The 19093-nt window shown below is 39.7% G+C and overlaps 2 protein-coding genes across 2 annotated transcripts; one reads left to right on the top strand and one right to left on the bottom strand.

Moving 5' to 3' along the window:
* The first annotated feature begins 131 nt into the window (after positions 1 to 131).
* LOC133969046 (transcription factor E2F5-like) lies at positions 132 to 6697 on the top strand. Its single transcript, XM_062405373.1, has 8 exons — positions 132 to 369; positions 1909 to 2018; positions 2214 to 2375; positions 2836 to 2944; positions 3365 to 3683; positions 5636 to 5767; positions 5935 to 5973; positions 6312 to 6697. The coding sequence occupies exons 1-8, from the start codon at positions 241 to 243 to the stop codon at positions 6386 to 6388; spliced, it is 1077 nt and encodes a 358-aa protein (XP_062261357.1). The 5' UTR covers positions 132 to 240; the 3' UTR covers positions 6389 to 6697.
* Positions 6698 to 6796: 99 nt separating this feature from the next.
* Positions 6797 to 11730, bottom strand: ackr4a (atypical chemokine receptor 4a). Its single transcript, XM_062405372.1, has 2 exons — positions 11648 to 11730; positions 6797 to 9746 (listed from the first exon to the last, which is right to left on the bottom strand). Exon 2 carries the CDS (start codon positions 9738 to 9740, stop codon positions 8625 to 8627), a length of 1116 nt encoding a protein of 371 aa, XP_062261356.1. The 5' UTR covers positions 9741 to 9746; positions 11648 to 11730; the 3' UTR covers positions 6797 to 8624.
* Positions 11731 to 19093: the final 7363 nt, after the last annotated feature.

Below are 19093 nucleotides of genomic sequence, written 5' to 3'. Positions count from 1 at the left end.
CTTCACTGAAGGGGTGCGCTTGGTGGACGGGGGTTACCGTGACAACAGTAACCTCAACGTAACGTGCGTCGATTTAAAAAAGCTGCAGGTGCAGAAGAAGAAGGAGGAGAAGAAGGAGAAGGAGAAGAAGGAGAAGGAGAAGAAGAAGAAGGAGGATAAGAAGAAGGAGAAATGCTCGTAGCTCGAGCTGCGGATTAATAAACAAGTTTGACTTCACAGAAGAAGAAGAAGGTGAAGAAGATGGAGTTCGAGGCGCCGGGCACGGTTCGCTCCACACCGAGTCGACACGAGAAAAGTTTGGGGCTCCTCACGATGAAGTTTGTGGGTCTGCTCCAGGAAGCGAAGGATGGCGTCCTGGACCTGAAAGTGGTCAGTGGCCGGGGGTTGGGTGGGGTGTGGGGACACACACAGCGGGTTCGGGGGTCTTTGTTTTCAGGAGGAATTCATTGTGTTGACTCCGAGGCACCACCCGCCGGGAACAAAGGGTCAAACGCAACCAGTCAGGTGCTGTGATTTGTTTTTTAACAGGTGGAGGAGCGAGCCGCCATTAGCCAGACCGCCTCCTCCTGCTGCTCCTCCTGCTGCTCCTGCTGCTGCTGCTCTGGGGGTTCACTAACACTCAGTGGTAGAAAGTCACTCAGTACTAATACTAATACTGTCAATATCTCCACTAGCATATAGTTCTTTACAGTGACAGCTTCGTAGTAGTTCTGGTGGCGTGACTTTCATCTAACTGCAGTGAACTTGTCTATCTATCAAACTTTCTAACTGTATCTGTCTGTCTGTCTGTATGTCTATCTATCTAAAGTACAGTTTAAAGGTACTTGAATGTTAGTATTTCATTTTTTGCTGTTTTATACTTGCACACGAGAGTAAACTCCAATTTATCTGACAGTTGTGTTTATCTTTCACATCAACACTAGACGTTAAAAGACACAATAAGCTCATAAAATAAAGTGTGATATCAAAGAGTGAATCAGTGGATCCCAACATTTTAGCTCGTGGGTAAAAGTCAGAAGTAAAAAACATATTTTGTGGCGCGTAAACTTTAGAGATTTGTCCCCAAATCCCAAGGTTTGTTTTCGGTTGTACCTCCTCTGAAGGGGTTGGGCACCACTTGACCAACAAAATATACAACTATACAATGTGCAATCACGGTGAGGAAGTATAACGCACGATTGGTTTTAATGTTCGACGACAGATTTTTAAAATTTTCGGGTGTTTAGCAAATCGCCTTCTATTTCTAAAGAAGAATTCACCACAACCTTCACTCAGTAGAAGAAGTTTCCAAACTTAAAAGATAGGATAATTTGGTATTTATCTTAATAGTTATCAATATCGACTGTTATTAATCTTTTGACCTCATAACACTTGTGGCTGTGTAATCCGGCCACTATTGGTGATGTAATAATATCACTAAGTAAGAGGTTCCTTCTTGTCATCTCCCAAGTGAATGTTTTCCTCTGGCTCAAATCCTAAGGTTTGAAAACCATTTACCTTTCAGCTCTCAGTATTTTGACAGGTGGAGTCATCTCTGTCAGACCTAACTGAGGTGTCCTCTACAAATGTACACTCTTTCCTTCTCAGTGATTAGTAGTTTTCCCTCTCTTCTTGCGCGCCAAAGCTGGCTAACGTTTAACCAGCAGGCTCCTGACACCATTGCCCTCCTCCTTCATTCTCTGCTATTGTATACATGTCCTCTTCAGCCAAGGCTTTGATTTGCTGCCTGTGCAGCTTAATTTGCCAAATCGTAGTCTCCTTTTTCTTTTCGTCTTTTCGTGCAGTGTTTGCTGCACAAATGTCGTGTTTTAATGCTAATGCCTGTTTTAAAGTGTCTGTGATGAGCCCTGTCAACAATAATTCCCGTTAAGCTTCCACAGAGTAAGACCTTTATGTGTGAATTAACAGGCTGCAGACAGTTTGGCAGTGAAGCAGAAGAGGAGGATATACGACATCACAAATGTCCTGGAAGGTGTGGGGCTGATTGAGAAGAAAAACAAGAACATTATCCAGTGGAGGTTTGAAATGTGTTTTTCTATATGGTACAATCAGTGACTTTTTAATGCTAAAGATAAATGTTGCTGTCAAATCGAATTGAGACATATTACCATTTTATCAGCCGCATTGTATACGATGCCTCTAGACCTGCTACAACTGCTGATTAATACACTGGTCGCTGACTGATGTTGATTGCTCATCTTCCTCTTGTCCAGGGGTGAGAACACAGGGAGCCAAACTCAAGAGATGCTGGAGCAGGTGAAGGTTTTGAAGACACAGATCTCTGAGCTCGAGGCCCAAGAGAAGGAGCTGGACCAGCAGAAGGCCTGGCTGGAGGAAAACATCAGACACCTGAACCACGTTCCCATCACCAGCACATATCCTTTACTTCACATTTTTTTTAAAGTTTGTAGTTTTGAGTTATTATACCCAAATTCTCACATTGTAACATAACCTAAAAGCAACCTCCAGTTTTACTCATCCCATCGAGTGTTTAAAATGTCAATGACACCGTGTCTTCGGTGACATTGAGTGAAATGTCACTTGGTCTACTCTGTTGTCTCAGTAGTTTGTAACTCAACTCCAGTTTGAGTCCCATTTATTCGTTTCATAGGGAAATAGAATCCCCTTTTAAATCCTTTCAGCATTGTTTAGGTATTGAGCAGAGAAAACGCTATGAAGGAAGGATTAGCGATATAATTGCTGTTGTCAGTGTCTTGTGAAAGCGCAGTCAGGTTAATCCTAACGTCCCAAATGTGCAGTCTTGTTTTTCCAGTTTATTGCCCACTTTCTCCTCCCATAAGTAATCCTGGACCCGTTTCTTTAACACCTCTCCACTTACAAATTTGTGACACATGAAGACGTCTGCAGAGCCTTCAGCGGCGACACTCTTCTTGCCGTTGTGGCTCCTGCTGGGACACAGCTGGAAGTTCCATTACCCGAAATGGTTGGTCACTTTTCAAAAGTTCTCAATCCTCACCAACATATTTTTTTAACCAAACTTATTCCTGTTACCTCTGCCAAGGAGTTCATGTTTTTCACCTTTGCCCGTTAGTTTGTTGGTTAGTTTGAACTACAACACTATGAACTGTGGGTAATTCCCTTTGGCAAAGTCTGCAGAAAGTGTGCAAGAGTGCCCTCATGCCCTTGACGTTTCAGAGTGGAACAGTCCTGACCCCTAATGGACTTATTTGGAATGTGCCTCAAAGTCTGTGAGTTCTTGAAGTTGGACGATGGGACTGGGCTGAAAATGCTGAGGGAACCTGCAGAATCATGTGCAAACAGTCACATGACCTACTGTGTATAACCGTAGATATTAAAGCTGCTCTAACAATCGTGACTCTATCACCATGTTGCTGCTGCACAGGGACAGAGCGGTCAGAAGAGGTACCAGGTGAATCTACGCAGCCACTCGGCTCCCATCCACGTCATGTTGATCAACAAAGATTCAGACTCCGCGATACCTGTGGTGTTCTCGGTGCCGCCGACCGACGACATCTGTTCGATGCCGACCCCGCCAAGCACCCCCGCCAGCCTGCAGAGGTTCTCCCTCTCCACGTCCATGTACTCCAGCTCAAACACCACTTCCTTCTGCAGCCAGGACTCCCTCTGCTCAGACCACCAGATGGCGCTGCCAGAACATGAAGTGCTGTTGATGTCGTCCACCCCGCCTGATGCGCAGATGGGTAAGAACAGGGATTTTGATTTATGAGCACCACATACAACTTCTATTAACATTTAGAGACTTCATTCAGACTGTGGTGAACATAATCTGAAACAACTTGATATTTGTGCATAACGTTTAAACAAAATAATAAATAAAACAAAAACAAGCCACAGCTTCAGCAGCTTGCATTTCACCTGTCCAGTTTGCTCAGTATAACAACAGTACAAACAGACCTTGAATTCTTTACACATTGAATAAATAGTGTCCCCTACAGAGAGATACTGTGAAAGACAATTTCATTTTCATGTCACAATTCCTTTGTCCTGACTTGCCTGAGATAACATCCTCAACCGCACAAGAGAGGAGATGTTAAATGGAGTCCCTGTTGCTGCAATTCATTGAGTCAATATCACTTAAGTTCCGATTCACATCACACGAGGTGTTGGATGTCCACAGTGACGCTGGCTGAGTGCACTGGGTGTTACGGTTAATTGAGATCAGAAATGGTGGAGAGAAATCCACACTGGTATAGACTTGCACCAAATACCACTGGTAATATCACTGGTGAGAAGAAGTCTACTGGACTCACAAAAATGCCACATCATTAGTTAAACCAACATCAAACTTCAGCCACTAAATACCACTTTATAATGTTGAACTTTTGTTGAATAAACTTTGACAGTGAATTCTAATGATCACCGGGGCTGCTGATGCTTTTTAGTTCCTTTACAGCTGATCTTTGTAATTACCAGGATTTACAAAATACTGTACTTTTTCTTTAGTAATGCAATTACAATCAGAGACAGTTTTCTTAACTGTGTTGTTCTTAGAAACCCTCCCATGTCCAATAACTGAAACTAAATCATTGTTGAGCTGCCTGCTGACGAACCAGAGGAAAGGACAGCATTACGAAATGAATAATGAGAACTTGATTTATTTGTATGACTCACTGTCAACTGTCAGAACGCCCTGACACGTTGAAACATGAAACTTTAAAGAAAAAAGTTCTTCCTTGTATCTATAAAACTGTCAGTCATGATGGCCTGACGGTTTAAATGTCTAAGGTAATTTTTTACAGTGCAGTTAAATGACCCCCATCCATAGATCAAAGGTAAAACCTGTTTTAGTGAAATGGAATTATAAATTATATATGGTTTGAAAAATCAGGGATAAAAATCTACTTTTTATCTGCTTACAAACATAATCAGGAGACCGCATGCAATTTGGGTATCAAAGCAGGGATGGTGACGATGCCAGAACAGAAAACCATGTTGGAACTTTGTTAACAGAATATCCTGTTTAATAATTTAATTAATAATTTTCCTCAAATCTACACCGACGGAACAAGAGAAGTGTTGTAGATGCTATGGAAAAGCTAAGATACTGATCCCTAAATTACCCCTGATAGGAAAACATAGTGCTGCCCATAGATGACCTTTATGAACATGTGTGACTGTCAAAAACTGTACTGTAAAGACTAGAAAATCGTATGACTAACTCGTGTGAAACTCAGACTGTCTTTTCACAAACGCAGGAGGGATTATTTATACTATTCAATAACACAATTTGATAAAACAACAAACCAGACATAAATTGTGTGATCAGTAAGTGGTTTGGCAAAGAAATAGCCAATGATTTTAGTTGGTTTTAACTGTTACAAGTTATAAAGAGTTTTGTGTAGGACTATTTCCTGGAGTCTTAATGATAAGCTAACCAACAGATATGAGAGCAGGATTAGGGTTAGGGTTAACCCTAACCCTAACCCTGCCAGGAGTCATCTGACTCCTGGAAATTTAGCTAATTTCCTTTAATCATGTCATTGCTCCTCTCAGGGACTCCAGAGCTTCACCATTAGTGTTTCCATCCTCATCTAATGGTTCTAGGTCCAGATAGTTGAACCCTGTAATGTTGCAGGATTCCACTGATACTGTTACTGTATAGTTGAGTATTCTCTTGGCCTGCTCCCTGCAGAGTGTCAGTCTTTGGCAGTGTTGGAGCAGAAGCGGATGGACCTTGTGGGCTCGGAGTTCCAATCTGTGCTGGATGTGAACAGCCTGCTGGTGCTCAGCGCTGCGGGAGACCACATGAAGGACGACAGAGAGAGTAAGAGGAAGTGAACCAGAAACCGACTTTATTCTGTAATCGAATCAGGCAGTGAGGCTCAGGCCTTTTGATTCTAAGCTTCAGGACGAGACAGAATAATATATTTATACTTTGGTTGAGAACTTCCTGTGAAACACAAAAACGTGCTGATTTTTATTTTCTTGTAGCTGCTGTTGATCTGATTGATGAGCTCATGTCTGCTGATGGTAAGAATCTCAATTATTATTATAATAATAATACGTGTACTTATTATTCAAGTTTAGAAACCTGGTGAACAAACCAGTTTTACCGCCGGGAGAATCAGTCGGATTAGAATCAAAATCGGTTGTCATTAGTTTCCCACGCTCGGCAGAGACGTTCATGGGAGCTGCAGTTTAAATTTAAACCACTAAAGTCAGCAAATCTAACATTTTCAGGGGAGGTGAACATGTTAGTTTAACATGCTACCTGTCAATCACACTGTATCCACGACCCCAATGCATACCGTGCTTAATCATCCATATGACTCTATATCTGTCTCATTTAATTTTCTCTCCTCACACAGGAATGGACTACAGCTTCAATCTGGACGACAGCGAGGGCGTGTGTGACCTGTTCGACATGCAGATCCTAAATTACTGATGGCTGATATTGGACTCTCCAGTGAGCTTATACAATCCGAAAAGTCACTTCAAACACACCTTCCCCCATTTTTGTTATAGTTGCATAGCTGATACTTTAACATCATTATGTTTAAAAAAAAAATATATGCATACTGCACAGATAAGAGTTCACAGCTGAGTACCAGAATATTTCATTTACAACACTGCCTCCAGTCAACATAAACAAAGTGCCTGAATGAAAAGAGCTTAATATATATTTACTGAGCCAAGATTCCCTATGTCGCAAGCGGTCCTTAAAAGTTTTACCATGTGGTTCAGTTACAACATTCCACAGGGAAATTGAGTGCCTTACTGGAAGAAACCAGGACAGACCCTGTAGCATCCTACTGTTTCTTTTCCTTGTGAAGTTTGTATTTTTCCACATCCATTGAAAAGAGAATTCAAGACACATTTATTTCATGCAGTTTATCCACATTTGTGATTTTGACAGTGTTAATCGCTAGAGGATTTTACAAAAACATTTATTCAGTATTGGCTTTTTTCCAATGTTGGATACAGGGTTGATGATCTAGTTCAGGGTAAGTATGTTTGTTTTCAAGGAAACCAAACCGTGTTCACAGATTTATAGTTATGTCATATTGTATCTAAGGACAGAAAGTTTTGGTTACTTTTTGTAACCTTGTTCTTGTGAAAAATGCCAGAAAGTTTTGTTTTCTATTGTGTCACTGCCATGCTGGGCCTCTGAGTTTTTTTTGTTTTAAAATAATCTTGAGATTATTTTTACATTTATGTATATTTTCTTTTTTTACTTAATTTAAGAAAATACAATTCTTTGTTCTAATTTGAAACTGAAGCTGGTTGACTGCCTTAATTGTAATTTAGAAAGTTAATTATCCATGTTTCTTATCACACACAATAAATATGACAAGCCTTAGGTGGCTTTTTGAATATTTATATATATTTTTTAAATACAAGAAGCCACATTTTTTGTTGCGATTGTCGTTTCTTTGCACATTTTCAATAAATGTATTTAATCTCAACGTAAGAACTTTTCTTTTTTCACGAGTAATTATCTTAGTCTGATTTGGAAAGGAGGAAGGAGTCATTTCAACATGGTTTCCTTTTTGTTATTTCAGACCCTTGAAACACAAAGTGGAGCAGATGGTAAACCTCAGTGAAATGGTTTCCACATGAAATGACGCACATGGCAGAGCATGACTTTGAGAATCACTTAATCTTTTCCATCCCGGTGACAGACATAACAAACAGCAAAACAGTGCATCTAATACTTGGATTATAAAACACACACATTAAACTATGTAGCTGGTATTTATGTGGAACTTACAGTTTTTAAACAAGTGGATCTTTAAACTGGTTTGGAAAAGAACAACATCATTAGTGTTAAAGGAAAACATCTGTAATGATCTAACAAGATTTACATCAATGAAAATACAATAGTTTAGTGGTTTAATCATCGCCAAACAAATAGGTTATTTTTCACTCTCTTGTGGAGTTTGGCTGTCTGCTCATAGGAAAATGTGAGGTGTACATGTGTTTCAAATATTCAGAAGGGAAGCTTCAGGAATCCAGGAAGCAACTAAATTGGGACTTAACCACATGAGAGGGAGTGGAATCCCACTGGGTTTCGATTTATTCTCATTTCCTGGAAGTCATGGTCTAAGCTAAGAGATCAGGGGCTTTAGTTTAACAAAAAGTGGAACTAAACAGTTTGGTGTCTGTGACATGGAATCAAAAGTCCTGTCATGACACCCTCACTTCCAGTCTTGAATACTTAGGTAGTGTATGCGCTCATGAGTGCACAGGTCACACACACTGAATTTAATGTGAATACTGATATCTGAGTATTTTATAATAATTCTGGACAAAAAACAGGATCATAACAAATAAAAAACAAAATTAGCATGGGAAGTATCCAGCCAGGAATATTTCTGATTCTCTAGACTAAAAAGATAATTTAAAAACAGTCCAAACAAACATTAAAGACAAATGTGTTTTTCATTCGTTGATCACTTGACAGAAAAATTGTAGTTGCTTGAAGATGTACATTAATACAGCAAATACATTTAAAGTACCAACCTCTTATTTTTGACATCAAGGGATATACAGTTTTCTACTTAATGGGTTTCACACAATTCCAATGCTGCTGTTTCTACACAGTAACTGAATCCGCTCTTATGCTACTTATACTATATATGTGATCCATGTGAAGATGTTCATTGTTGCACACTAGTAACTCATATTGAGAAAGTGTTTGTTGCTTGAGATGCACTGTGGGAGTTGAATGACATCTCCATCCCTTCCCCCTCCGCAGACACGTCGTTTCTCCTCGTCCTCCTCTTTCTTCTCCCCTCACCAAACCTCTTGGCCAGTTTGGTCAGGTGCTGCCTGAAGGACGAGCCCACAAAGGTGTAGAGGATGGGGTTGAGGCAGCAGTGAGTGAGGGCCAGGCTCTTAGTCACCTGAGCCGCCTTATCCAGCACTTTACTTGTCCCGCAGTGGGTCACCAGAGCGAAGACCGAGTCCATCATCTGATAGACTTTCACCACATTGTAAGGCAGCTGTGTGACCACAAACACTCCCACCACTATCAGAAGAACACGCAGAGCTTTCCACTTCTTGCCTCTGCTTTCTACAGGGAGACCCTTCAGCGCTCGGGCCATGCTCCAGTAACAGACCACCATGACCAATAGGGGAACCAGGAAGCCCAGCAGCACCTCTGCTATCTCCAGGGCAGCTTTACCTCCTACGCCCATAGACGGAGGGTAGACTGCAATGCAGACGCTCCAATTAGAGCCCCACCTCACCTCGGAGAGAATTAAATCAGGAAGGCCGAGCATGAAAGCGGCTGCCCAGACGACGACACACACCTTGGAACAGTGTCTCCTGCAAAACATCCTCTGCAGCCAGCTTCCTTGGTCCTTCCCTTGCGCCCTGGCTAGAGCCAAGTGGCGGTCCAAGCTGATGCAGGCCAGCAGAAGCATACAGCAGGTGAAGTTGACCGTGTAGCAAGCCGACACAACCTTACACACGACCAACCCGAGCTCCCAGCCCCTCCGGGCGTCAGCGGCCCAGAACGGCAGCATGAAGAGCAGGAGCAGGTCGGCCACAGCCAGGTGGGTCAGGAGCGCATCCATGGTGGTCCTCAGGCGTTTGTGGTAGGCGTACACGATCACCACTAAGCCGTTTCCCGCCAGTCCCACCAGCAGACACATGGCGTACATGATGGGGAGGAAGTAGCCGGCAAAGGACCGGATGTCTGCCTTCTCGCATATGGTGGGGTAGTCGTCGTAGCTGAAGTTGAAGCTGCTGTTGTCATGGTAGTAGTATTCATCGCCCACTGGATTATCCATGCTAATCTGATAAAGTTGTGAGGGAAGACATTTTGGATTACTCGTCTTTATAGCTCTCCTCGTGCCACACGTGTTGAGTAAATTTGGAGTAAAGTAAGTTAGTACTCGGTTAACCAGAGGCAGAGTGAAGGTGATGTGAGTTAAGTAAATAAAAGTAAGATTCTCCACGCCTCTTAGTGCTCTGCCAACTATCCGCACTAGATCATGTCTGGCTTTGGACCAAACCAACATGATACCAGAACTTCCAGGTTCTGTTCCATATAGATAAAAAACCTCATTCGTAATCTCACTGACATTGAACTACACTTAAATTGAAGCTTTTACAATATGTCATGTGGCTCAATTCATAAATCCGAATGCCGTTCAATCAAAACTTGCGACGCCTGAACGGCAGGTCACGTCACGCTGGGACTTCAGAGGCGAGGAGTTCATATCCCGGGAACTACACGTATTTTAATTTGAAGCAAACTGCTACAACAACGTAACACAACAGAATATGACTGAGGTCTGAGGTAACTGCAGGATTAATAGAAGAGCTATAACCACATTGGAATCATGTGGTCTGTTGCTCGTCACCCAAACCACTTATGTGGACATTTTCATCAAACTGAAACCAAATTTAAGATTAGTCATCAGAAAATTTTTTTTTAACAGGAACAGAAAAGACAAAGTTGGCAGATTGAAACTTTATATCTCATTTGACTGTAAACGTTCAGCTTGAACGACACTTTGTCCATTGGGAGAAACTAGGCAGCTTGATCATTTACTGTTAAGCCAATTGTAGACGTAGAGAGTGTCTGTATTTATTATTCTCATTTCAATAAAGATTTCCTCTGCACACTGAGCTCTAACTAGAGAAGGAAAACATGTCTCTTGTGTAAACCACTCCAACCTTTATCTATTTGTCCGGTTGTAGTCTCATTATTGTGTCTCGATGAAATCAGAGTGGACATCAGCTGTTAACATCTGGTGTGTTCTGACCTGCCCTCTTCCTCTCTGTTGCACCATCATCATCACAGAGATAAATAAGGTGTTGGTTCTCCCTCTCTGTAATGAAGGGTGGAGGAGGAGAGATTCCATAACGGCCACTTGTATAAACTATCAGATTCCCCTGGAGATCCCCCTGCTGACGTTTGTCCTCTGCAGAAATGAATTTACTGAAGAGAAGATGATAAACTTTTAAGCCTTCCCGTGTACATCACTGATTATTTAGCATTCTTTCTTCATCTGTGGCCGCATGAAACCAAGTTTTATATTCCTCCGTTACTTTATGGAAAAAGGGACCATGCACCAGTCCCTGCAGCGTGATGCATATTAAAGCATACAAATTTGTGCATATCTTAAATGACTGTATTGATTTGAATATATGTAGGGTAACAGTCCCACTATTGGATTATTCGATTATTATTAATGAAGCGGGTTAGTAGACATTTACTGGTGTAGCTAGTTCTTTTGTGTTGAGAAATCAATTTCTATCGTATTTCATAGACTCATCAAATGTTTCTTTGTAAAATATTAATCAGAGAGTAAAACAATTTAATGCATTAGTAACAATAATCCTGTGATATTATATGTAAAGCAGCATGTTATTATGATAGTATAATCATACGTATCAACATGTGCTGTTACACTCTCTATTTGTGAAATACTTTTACTTGTGTAAGGGTACATCAGAATTATAAAGTATTTTCAGATACACCCGATTAACAGTAAAACATACTATTTATATATACTATAAGTATATAAATTAAAGAAACAGTCGCTGTTCTCTATGTTAAATCCCAGTGTTCGTACAAGCAGGTATTTGAAGAGTTGGTGGAGCATCAGGAATCAAAAGCAGAATTTAAAAACGAACCTGAAACCAAACTGCAGGAAAGATGAAGCAGCACGTACTGTCTGATACTCACTGTGTTTCATTCACCTCTCAGTCCTGTGTGTCTACCCGATGCACAACAGATCAAATACTTTGTTATGTGTCGGCATTGGTTCTGTGCAGCAGAGTCTGTTGTGAATCAGCTGAGTGGGCGGGAGGTGAGGAAAGCTGGCTTTATGCTTTTTGTCTGCTACAGTGGAAACGCTGATTAATGCACGATCAACACTTCATCAAGTACTTTACAGTTTTGAGGGACTTACATTTAATGTTTTCACTTAATACCATGTATTACTTAATTTCAGAGGGAAATATTGTACTTTTTACTCCACTTTAATTCATATCAATGACTAAAACCACATCAAAAAATTCATTAATTTCATATAAATATATAAATAAAGCTCCTATAATTTATTAGGATGCATAACAAAGCACAAAGTGTATTATTGCTGTTAAAATAAATCAAAGCTGTGACTCCACCTTGTGGTCACATTATGCCAAACATTACGAAACAGTTAATGAGATTATTTTCATGAACTGCAGCAGCAGCAGCTGTATCTCTGAAGGCTCAAATGTTTCGTTTTAATTAGATGACTTCAAACTGTTTTAATTATTGATATAGAAAACAAGTCACTCAGGAATAGTAAAAAGTTCCCTACGTCTCATTTCCATGTGTATAGTGTGTATTTAGGACGTAGTTAAGTTTCCTACAGCACAGCTCCCTCTGTTGGTTAATGTTTACCTTTTTTTTTTTAATCGAGTTTTGATTATTCAAATTCTCCATTTAGAAAACAATGTTAAAAGAAGCAAAAATTATTTTCACCTCAAATGAGTGTGTGTCAAACAGAAAACCACACATGTCAATATCTGATAGCGTTTAGTTTTATTTTGTATTAATACAAGAAAAAAAATTGTTCTGTGAGACAGACGATTTGTAATAGAGATGTCATAGCATGGCAGTTACTGCAAATCTTGTTTGATGGACAGCTCAAGTGGTACTACTGGTTTCTCTGCAGGACGTAGGATCATCTCAAGGTCCACCTTCTCCGTAGGATCGGGGTGCTAAACAGCAGGAGAGAAAGAGATGCACAATTATTTATCAAACAACAAACCACTTCGTCAGTTGTTTAATCTTCTCATCAAAAGATAGTTTCTTAATATATTGCATAAATCACAGGAGACGGAAAAAAACAAACATAAATCAAGTTTACCTTTAGCCCAAGGCCACATGCTTGAGGAAAGATAAGACAAACAAATTTCTGTTTTCCATTTCCTACCGGTCCTTTCTGTAACAAAAATAGAAAAGAAACATATTATTATCATTATCATTATTATTAAACATCATTTATACAATCATCTCCTTTAACTGAGCTACCTTTTTGCATAACAAACATGTAGGATCTCTCTCTCTCTGCACTTTAACATTGTGATGAGAAAACACCATACGAATCATGGACCTTCTTGCAAAACTAGAGAAGCTCCTCGTCCGTCATCTTACCTGAGGAGGAAGAGGCTGTCTGAGATCAGCTGTCTCCAGATCAGCTGTCTCCAGATAAGCTGTCTTCAGAGCGGCTGCATCAGAGGAAGTGAAGGCTGTGATGAGCAGGAAAACCTGCAGACACAACACGGCCAGCAGTAACTTTTTGTCCATGACTGATAAACTGAAGCGTCTGATGCAGCTGGGAATCAAACACACTCTTTATAGTCACTGCCCAACAACGACTTTCATGTGAACAAAGAGGATCCAGGAATGGAATAACACAACATTATGTCATCATCAAGATTACACAATTTATGATTCCGAAGTTGCACAATCATATAACACCACACCTGTATAGTAGAAAACAAGATATTGCCTAGTTTAACTTGATTAAAAAAAACATGTTAAATTAAAATGTTTAAAAGCACAGAAATCACTCACATTAAGCAGCAAATTTAATGAGTAATTAGTTATATCAAGTTATTGATTTAAAATATATTTATGTTTAATTGTTCAACCTTTTGTGTAAATGGTTTAAATGCAAATGTAATAATAAAAAGATCTCCTTCCTGGGATGACCATTGGAAATTTACAGATGCTACAAATTCAGTGATGCGTGCATCAGATAATTGTTGTGCGATCCTCTATGTATTTTATATTCGTCTCTATATTTAAATAGGTAAAATGAAAGAATATATATCATTTGTGGAGGGTTTCCAGTTTTGAACTGAGCAGCTCCCAGTTCGGTTAATATCATGGATGGATTACTTCATACGTCTTACATGCTATGATTGCATTATTGGTATTTAGTATATTGTGGCATTTAGCGTTGGGTGTTATATGTGCAGAGTGTTAATATCTGTCGTGATAGAAAGGAAAGAGCCTGATAGCTTCTTTTCATCTACTGAAGGAAAAACCATCTGACTATTCCTGACTGAAACAAGTCAGTCAGGAATAGTAAAAAGTTCACTACGTTTCAATTGCATGTGTATAGTGTGACATGTAGGATGTAGTTTAGTATCTAACAGGACAGCTGCCTCTGTTGGTTAATGTTAAATTATTGTTTTTTTTAAAGTGAGTTTTGATTATTCAAATTCTCCATTTAGAAAACACTTGTTAGAAGAAGCTAAAATTATTTTAACCTCAGATGAGTGTGAGACAAACAGAACACCACAAATGTCAATATCTGATTACCTTTTTTTATTTTGCATTAACAGAAAAAAAAAGCTCTCTCTCTCTCTCTCTCTCTCTCTGCACTCTAACAGCGTAATGAGAAAACACCATACGAATCATGCACCTTCTTGCGAGGAGGACGCTGTCTGAGATCAGCTGTCTCCAGATCAGCTGTCTCCAGAGCGGCTGCATCAGAGGAAGTGAAGGTCGTGATGAGCAGGAAAACCTGCAGACACAACACGGCCAGCAGTAACTTTTTGTCCATGACTGATAAACTGAAGCGTCTGATGCAGCTGGGAATCAAACACACTCTTTATAGTCACTGCCCAACAACAACTTCCATGTGAACAAAGAGGAACACAACATTATGTCATCAGCAAGATTTCACTATTTATTAAGCTGAACCTTCACAATCATATTACGCAAAAAAATATGTTAAATTGTAATGTCTATAAGCACGGAAATGCAACTTAACTTAGAGGTGATGAAATTGAACTGATCTCATTAAGCAGCACAGAGGTGGTGAAGACCTCCGCAAGCATCGGGGGTCAGAGCTGAGGTAGTTGGATTCCAGCTTGTCCCTGAAGTCTCTTTCTCCATCTCTGATGGCCCTCCATAGGTCACATCTGGACTTCCTCAAAGCCTCTGGGTCACCAGATTTATAGGCAGAGGACCCTGCTCTGAGCTTGGCACGGACATTGCCATTTACCCAGGGCTTTTGGTTTGGAAAAGTCCTGACTCTGACCCTAGGGACGACATCATCGATGCATTTGGAGATATATGAAGAGACAGTGTCTGTGTATAAGTTAATGTCCCCATCAGCTGCAACACAGAACATCTGCCAATCCAATCTTTCAAAGCAGACCTGGAGAGTGCTAATGGATTCAGCACTCCAGCGTTGAACTGCCTGAAAACCGTTTTTTCCTGTTTTAGGCGTTGTCTGTAAATTGGGATGAGCATAATGGAAGCGTGATCCGACTTCCCAAAAGCGGGGCTGGGGAGGGGTTTGTAGCTGTAAAAGAGAAACAACCGACCCGGAGACACAAACAAAGAACACAAACTGATGAAAAAAGACCCCAAAGAGACAAGTGGCAGATTATTTGTATTTGCGTGATGTGACGTCAGTGTGTGGTCTTCAACAGAAACACATCATACAAGTAGGCACTCGATTACTCACTAACACTGCAACTGTGGGCATTGGGACAGATCCTGTCTGGTTCTGTCATCAACAAGAGGTGGAGGCAGAGCAACACTTCCTACAAGGAACCACACACATTTGGATGTGGACTAGAAAAGAGAAATTACTCGTGGTTTTAGGTCTTTGGGCCTCAAGCAAAACTAAAGTAAAACCTTTTGGGAGCATCTGGATTATGATTATATTTGATTTTTTTGTAAATGTGTGAGTAGAAACTTCTTCACTGTAAAATACACATGTTCTTTGGGTTTCAGGCTGTTAATGCATCAAACTTCCTGATTATTGAAGAGTTTATATTGTCTTGTTTGAGCACTCTGGATTTGCCCTATTATTGCCTTTACTAAAGTGATCAGGCCTCTTTTCATCAACAACGTACATTTTCATTGCACGAAAAAGGTGATAGAGCAGAGGAAAGGTCATGGTAGAGCAACAGCATTCAACTCTTACCAAGCAACAGCGCCCTCTGCAGCCATAAATTAATCATTAGTAATGTTACTCAGTCGTATCAAAGGTTTTATAGCAGGGTAGTTGCCTGATGCTGTTGATGCAGCAGCATTCTCCCTGTTCCAAGTCACAGAACCATCAAACCAATTGTGAAGATGTTATTTTAAATTGAAAAGGTCAAAAACACAATTCCCTGGGGCCTGACGAGGCCGGGACATAGACATATCATCTCCTTGTTGTTCATGTCGCAAGTCAACAACAATAACGTGAAATATATTTAGTTAATATGAATGTTTTTTTAAATTATATCTAATATGAGCCAGTTATGGCCTTTAATTTTCATATTTTCATAGAAAACATATCCGTGATAACCCATTCCATTACACACAACCACACACACACACACACGCACACACACAGCAGCATCAGCCTGTATCTCTGAAGGCTCAAATGTTTCGTTTTAATTGGATGACGTCAAACTGTTTTACTTATTGATATAGAAACAAGTCACTCAGGAATAGTAAAAAGTTCCCTACGTTTCATTTAGATGTGTATAGTGTGTTATTTAGGATGCAGTTTAGTATCCTACAGCACAGCTCTCTCTGTTGGTTAATGTTTACCTTTTTTTTTTGTGAGTTTTGATTATTCAAATTCTCCATTTAGAAAACAATGTTAGAAGAGGCAGAAATTATTTTCACCTCAAATGAGTGTGTGTCAAACAGAAAACCACACATGTCAATATCTGATAGCGGTCATTTTTATTTTGTATTAATACAAGAAAAAAAGATGTCATTGCAGGGCAGTTACTGCAAAGCTTGTTTGATGGACAGCTCAAGTGGTACTACTGGTTTCCATGACACTGATCAGTGAGGTTTCTATTCATGACGTAGGATCGTCTCAAGGTCCACCTTCTCCATAGGCTTTGGAGGCTAAAGAGCAGGAGAGAAAGAAATGCACAAATATTTATCAAACAACAAACCACTTCCTCAGTTGTTATTAATCTTCTCATCAAAAGATTGTTTCTTAATATATTGCACAAAACACAGGAGACGGAAAAAACAAACTTAAATCAAGTTTACCTTTGGCATAAAGGTACATGCTCGAGGAAAGCGAAGACAAAAAAATTTCAGTTTTCCACCCTTTCCATGTCCTACCGGTCCTTTCTGTAACAAAAATAGAAAAGAAACATGTTATTATCATTATCATTATTATTAAACATCATTTATACAATCATCTCCTTTAACTGAGCTACCTTTTTGCATAACAAACATGTAGGATCTCTCTCTCTCTGCACTCTAACAGTCTGATGAGAAAACACCATACAAATCATGGACCTTCTTGCAAAACTAGAGAAGCTCTTCGTCCGTCATCTTACCTGAGGAGGAGTAGGCTGTCTGAGATCAGCTGTCTCCAGATCAGCTTTCTTCAGAGCGGCTGCATCAGAGGAAGTGAAGGCTGTGATGAGCAGGAAAACCTGCAGACACAACACGGCCAGCAGTAACTTTTTGTCCATGACTGATAAACTGAAGCGTCTGATGCAGCTGGGAATCAAACACACTCTTTATAGTCACTGCCCAACAACGACTTTCATGTGAACAAAGAGGAACCAGCAACGCAATAACACAACATTATGTCATCAGCAAGATTACACAATTTATAATTCCGAAGTTGCACAATCATATAACACCACACCTGTATAGTAGAAAAACAAGATATTGCCCAGTTTAACTTGATTAAAAAAACGTATCAAATTAAAATGTTTAAAAGCTCAGAAATCACTCACATTAAGCAGCAAATTGAAAGAGTGATTAGTTATATCCAGTCATTGATTTAAAATATATGTATTTTTGAATTGTTCAACCTTTTGTGTAAATGATTTAAATGCAAATGTAATGATAAATATTAAATAGATCTCCTTCCAGGGATGAACATTGGAAATTAATAGATGCTACAGATTCAGTGATGCGTTGCATCAGAAAATTACTGTGCAATTCTCTATGTATTTTATTCGTCTCTATATTAAAATAGGTAAAATGAAAGAATACATATCATCTGTGGAGGGTTTCCAATTTTGAACTGAGCAGCTCCCAGTTAGGTTAATATCATGTCTGGATTACTTCATACTTCAATGATCGCATATTGGTATTTAGTATATTGTGTTATTTAGCGTTTGGTATTATATGTGCAGAGTGTAAGTATCTGTCGTGATAGAAAGGAAAGAGCCTGATAGCTTATTTTCATCTACTGAAGGAAAAAAACGACTATTCCTGACTGAAACAAGTGAGTCAGGAATAGTAAAAAGTTCTCTACGTTTCAATTACATGTGTATAGTGTGAAATTGAGAATGTAGTTTAGTATCCTGCAGGACAGCCCCCTCTGTTGGTTAATGTTTAACTTGTATTTTTTAAAGTGAGTTTGGAGTATTCAAATTCTCCACTTAGAAAACACTTGTTAGAAGAAGCAGAAACTATTTTAACCTCAAATGAGTGTGTGTCAAACAGAAAATCAAACATGTCAATACATGATTACATTTTTTTATTTTGCTTTAAAAAAAAAAAAGTATTGATTCTTTGAGACAGACAATTGGCAATATTGATTTCATAGCAGGGCAGTTACTGCAAAGCTTGTGTGATGGACAGATCAAGTGGTACTACTGGTTTCCATCACACTGATCACTGAGATTTCTGTGCACGACGAAGGATCGTTCCAATATTCTCAGAAGGTCGGCGGAACTAAACAGCAGGAGAGAAAGCGAGGCACAATCATTTATCAAACAACAAACCACTGCGTCAGTTGTTATAATCTTCTCATCAAAAGGTAGTTTCTGAAGATATTGCACAAACAAAGGAGATGAATTTTTTTTTTTTTACCCCTGTCCCAGGGCCACATGCTCCAGGAAAGCTAATACATCCAGGTTTCATTTTTTTCTCGGATTTATTTTCCCTTTGATATCTTCCCGGTCTTCTCTGTAACAAAACGAGAAAAGTAATAGAGCATCATTATTCACAGAAAACCATCTCCTTCACCTGAGCTACACTTTTGCTTTTCAAACATGTAGGATTGCTTGGCCTTGGAAGAGTTGTGTTCTCTGCTGAGTGACGTTTAAAAAAAAACTAAACGACTAAAATTTCAAACAGGATCAAAAGTTTTGCTCTTGCAGCTCTCTCTCTGTCTCTCTCTCTTTCTCTCTC

This window comes from Platichthys flesus, chromosome 14, assembly GCF_949316205.1.
Source record: "Platichthys flesus chromosome 14, fPlaFle2.1, whole genome shotgun sequence".
Classification (NCBI taxonomy): domain Eukaryota; kingdom Metazoa; phylum Chordata; class Actinopteri; order Pleuronectiformes; family Pleuronectidae; genus Platichthys; species Platichthys flesus.
Note: the sequence above shows the minus strand (reverse complement) of the source record. Positions and strands in the feature narration are given on the sequence as shown.